This window comes from Dictyostelium purpureum (genome assembly GCF_000190715.1).
Source record: "Dictyostelium purpureum unplaced genomic scaffold DICPUscaffold_596, whole genome shotgun sequence".
NCBI classification, from domain to species: domain Eukaryota; phylum Evosea; class Eumycetozoa; order Dictyosteliales; family Dictyosteliaceae; genus Dictyostelium; species Dictyostelium purpureum.
In genome coordinates, this window is record NW_003519930.1 from 1 (window position 1) to 2,239 (window position 2,239).

A 2,239-nucleotide genomic window follows, 5' to 3' on the forward strand; every position below is an offset into this window, starting at 1 on the left:
CTACTGGTATTTGATGAAGATGAGGAAGATGTTGGTGATAAAATTGTGTTTACTCCAGATATAATATTATCATATTGTTGATTATACTTTTTCATTTGTTCTGCTAATAATTCTTTTTTTTTTTGTGCTAACATTTGTTTTCTTTTTAATTGTGCTTTTTTATATTCTTCACTACCATCATCATCATCATCATCATCTAAAAGTGTTGAATTATAATTTGATTTTAATTCATCATTATTATTATTGTTGTTACTATCATTATCATCATTGTCATCGTCATTCCCAATACCACTTGAAGTAAATGTTGGTGTTGCTGGTTGTGAATATTTTCTTTGGTAGTGACCCATCATCGAAGCTAATTTGCTTTCTCTTTCTTTTTGTTTTCTTTCTAAAATTTTTTCGACTGTGGCATCAGCAGTATTTCCATTTGTTGTATCGCTGGTACTGGTGGTAGTATTAGAGGTTGAGGTGGTGGTACTGTTTCCATCTTCATTATTTTTTTCTATATTATTATTTTCTGTGTCATTATTTATTTCTATATTATTATTATTATTATTATTATTATTTTCAATATCATTTTTTAAATCATTATCATTGTTATTAATATTATTATTTTCTATATCATTATTATTATTATTATCATTATTATTAATATTATCGTTATTATTTGGATTTTCCATAACTAACTATGATTAAATTAATTAATTGTGATTGAAAAAAAATATTATCTTAAATAAAAAAAAAAAAAAAAAAAAAAATTTAATAATTTTCAAAAAAAAATAAAAAAATAAAAAAATAAATTGTTTTTTTTTTTTTTTAATTTTTTTTTAAAATATTTAAAATTTTCAGATATTATCTTTATTTTTTTAATTAATTTTAGAAATAATTCTTATAATGTCATTTATTGGACCTGCTAGACCCCCATCAACAAATAATAATAACAATAATAATGAAAAGGATGATAGTAACATAACAGGTAAAAAAAGAGTTGGCCCTTCATTAGAAAATAATAATGAAAAGAAAATTCAATTAGATAATAACGATGAAAATACAATAATGTCACCTCAACCACCTCCAAATAGAAAACCAGTTGGTCCAATACTAGATGATAATGATAGTAAAATAATGTCACCTCAACCACCTCCAAATAGAAAACCAGTTGGCCCAATACTAGATGATAATGATAATAAAATAATGTCACCACAACCACCACCAAATAGAAAGCCAGTTGGCCCAATACTAGATGATAATGATAGTAAAATAATGTCACCACAACCACCACCAAATAGAAAACCAGTTGGTCCCAGATTAGATGATGATTTTGATAAAAAAGAACATGAAACTATGTCGCCACAACCACCACCAAATAAAAAACCAATTGGTCCAAAATTGGATGATATTGATTACAATAACAACAACAACAACAATAATAATAATACAACACTTCAACCTATTGTTAAAAAAAGAGTAATGGGACCAAGGTTGGACGATGATCAAGATAATAGTAATACTAAAGTTAATAATAGTAGAAATAATATAGGGCCAGTTATTGGACCAAGATTCAATGTAAATAGTAGCCACAGCGATGATAGTGATGATGAAGATGACGAAAAAGAAAGAATTTCACAAGAATGGCAAAGAGTTAGAGGAAATAGTAATAATGGTAATGAATCAACCAATAATGGAATTAAAACACCCTCACAAAGAGAAGAGTGGATGACAATGATTCCCTCCTCCAAAGTAAGCTCAATGACAAATAGACAGTTTAGCCAAAAATCAACAATAGCTCCAACAACAACAGCACCCCCAGATCCATCAAAAGACTCAAAAGAATATTTCGAACATTTAAGACAATACGAAACTGAAGAAAAAATGAAAGAATATAATCAAAGTAATAGATCTCAATCATTATTAGAAATGCATAAATCCAAAGCAAGTGCCAATCCGCAATCATCAGGAAAGAAAAATTTCCACTTTGACAGAGATGAAGATTTACAAGTTGGTAAAGTTGATAAAGAACATTTAAATAATATTGTAAAGGACTCTGGTTTATTAAATTCAAAATTTGGTAAAAGTAATTGGATGTAAATAATAACGATAATAATAATAATAAAATAATTTAGTAACTATAATAGCTATAGTAATTATAGTAATTATAATAACTAATACTAACATAATTATAATAATTATTTTTAACTAAAATAATTTCAGAAACTAAAAAAAATTAAAAAAAATAAAA

At 25.9% G+C, this 2,239-nt stretch overlaps 2 protein-coding genes across 2 annotated transcripts in view; one reads left to right on the forward strand and one right to left on the reverse strand.

The window, feature by feature from the left end:
- Positions 1-4: 4 nt before the first annotated feature.
- On the reverse strand, positions 5-680 carry DICPUDRAFT_85086 (uncharacterized protein; the record flags this gene model as incomplete). The annotated part of the gene is made up of 1 exon (XM_003294583.1): positions 5-680. A coding segment is annotated over one exon (676 nt), but the record flags the coding sequence as incomplete, so codon positions are not given.
- Positions 681-894: 214 nt separating this feature from the next.
- The window catches only part of DICPUDRAFT_43718 (uncharacterized protein), a gene marked incomplete at both ends in the record, with an annotated part of 3,764 nt that continues 2,419 nt past the window's right edge, over positions 895-2,239 (forward strand). Inside the window, 2 exons of the mRNA XM_003294579.1 lie at positions 895-1,117; positions 1,334-2,084. Coding sequence (XP_003294627.1) covers positions 895-1,117; positions 1,334-2,084 — 974 coding nt within the window. The remainder of the gene's footprint in view (positions 1,118-1,333; positions 2,085-2,239) is intronic.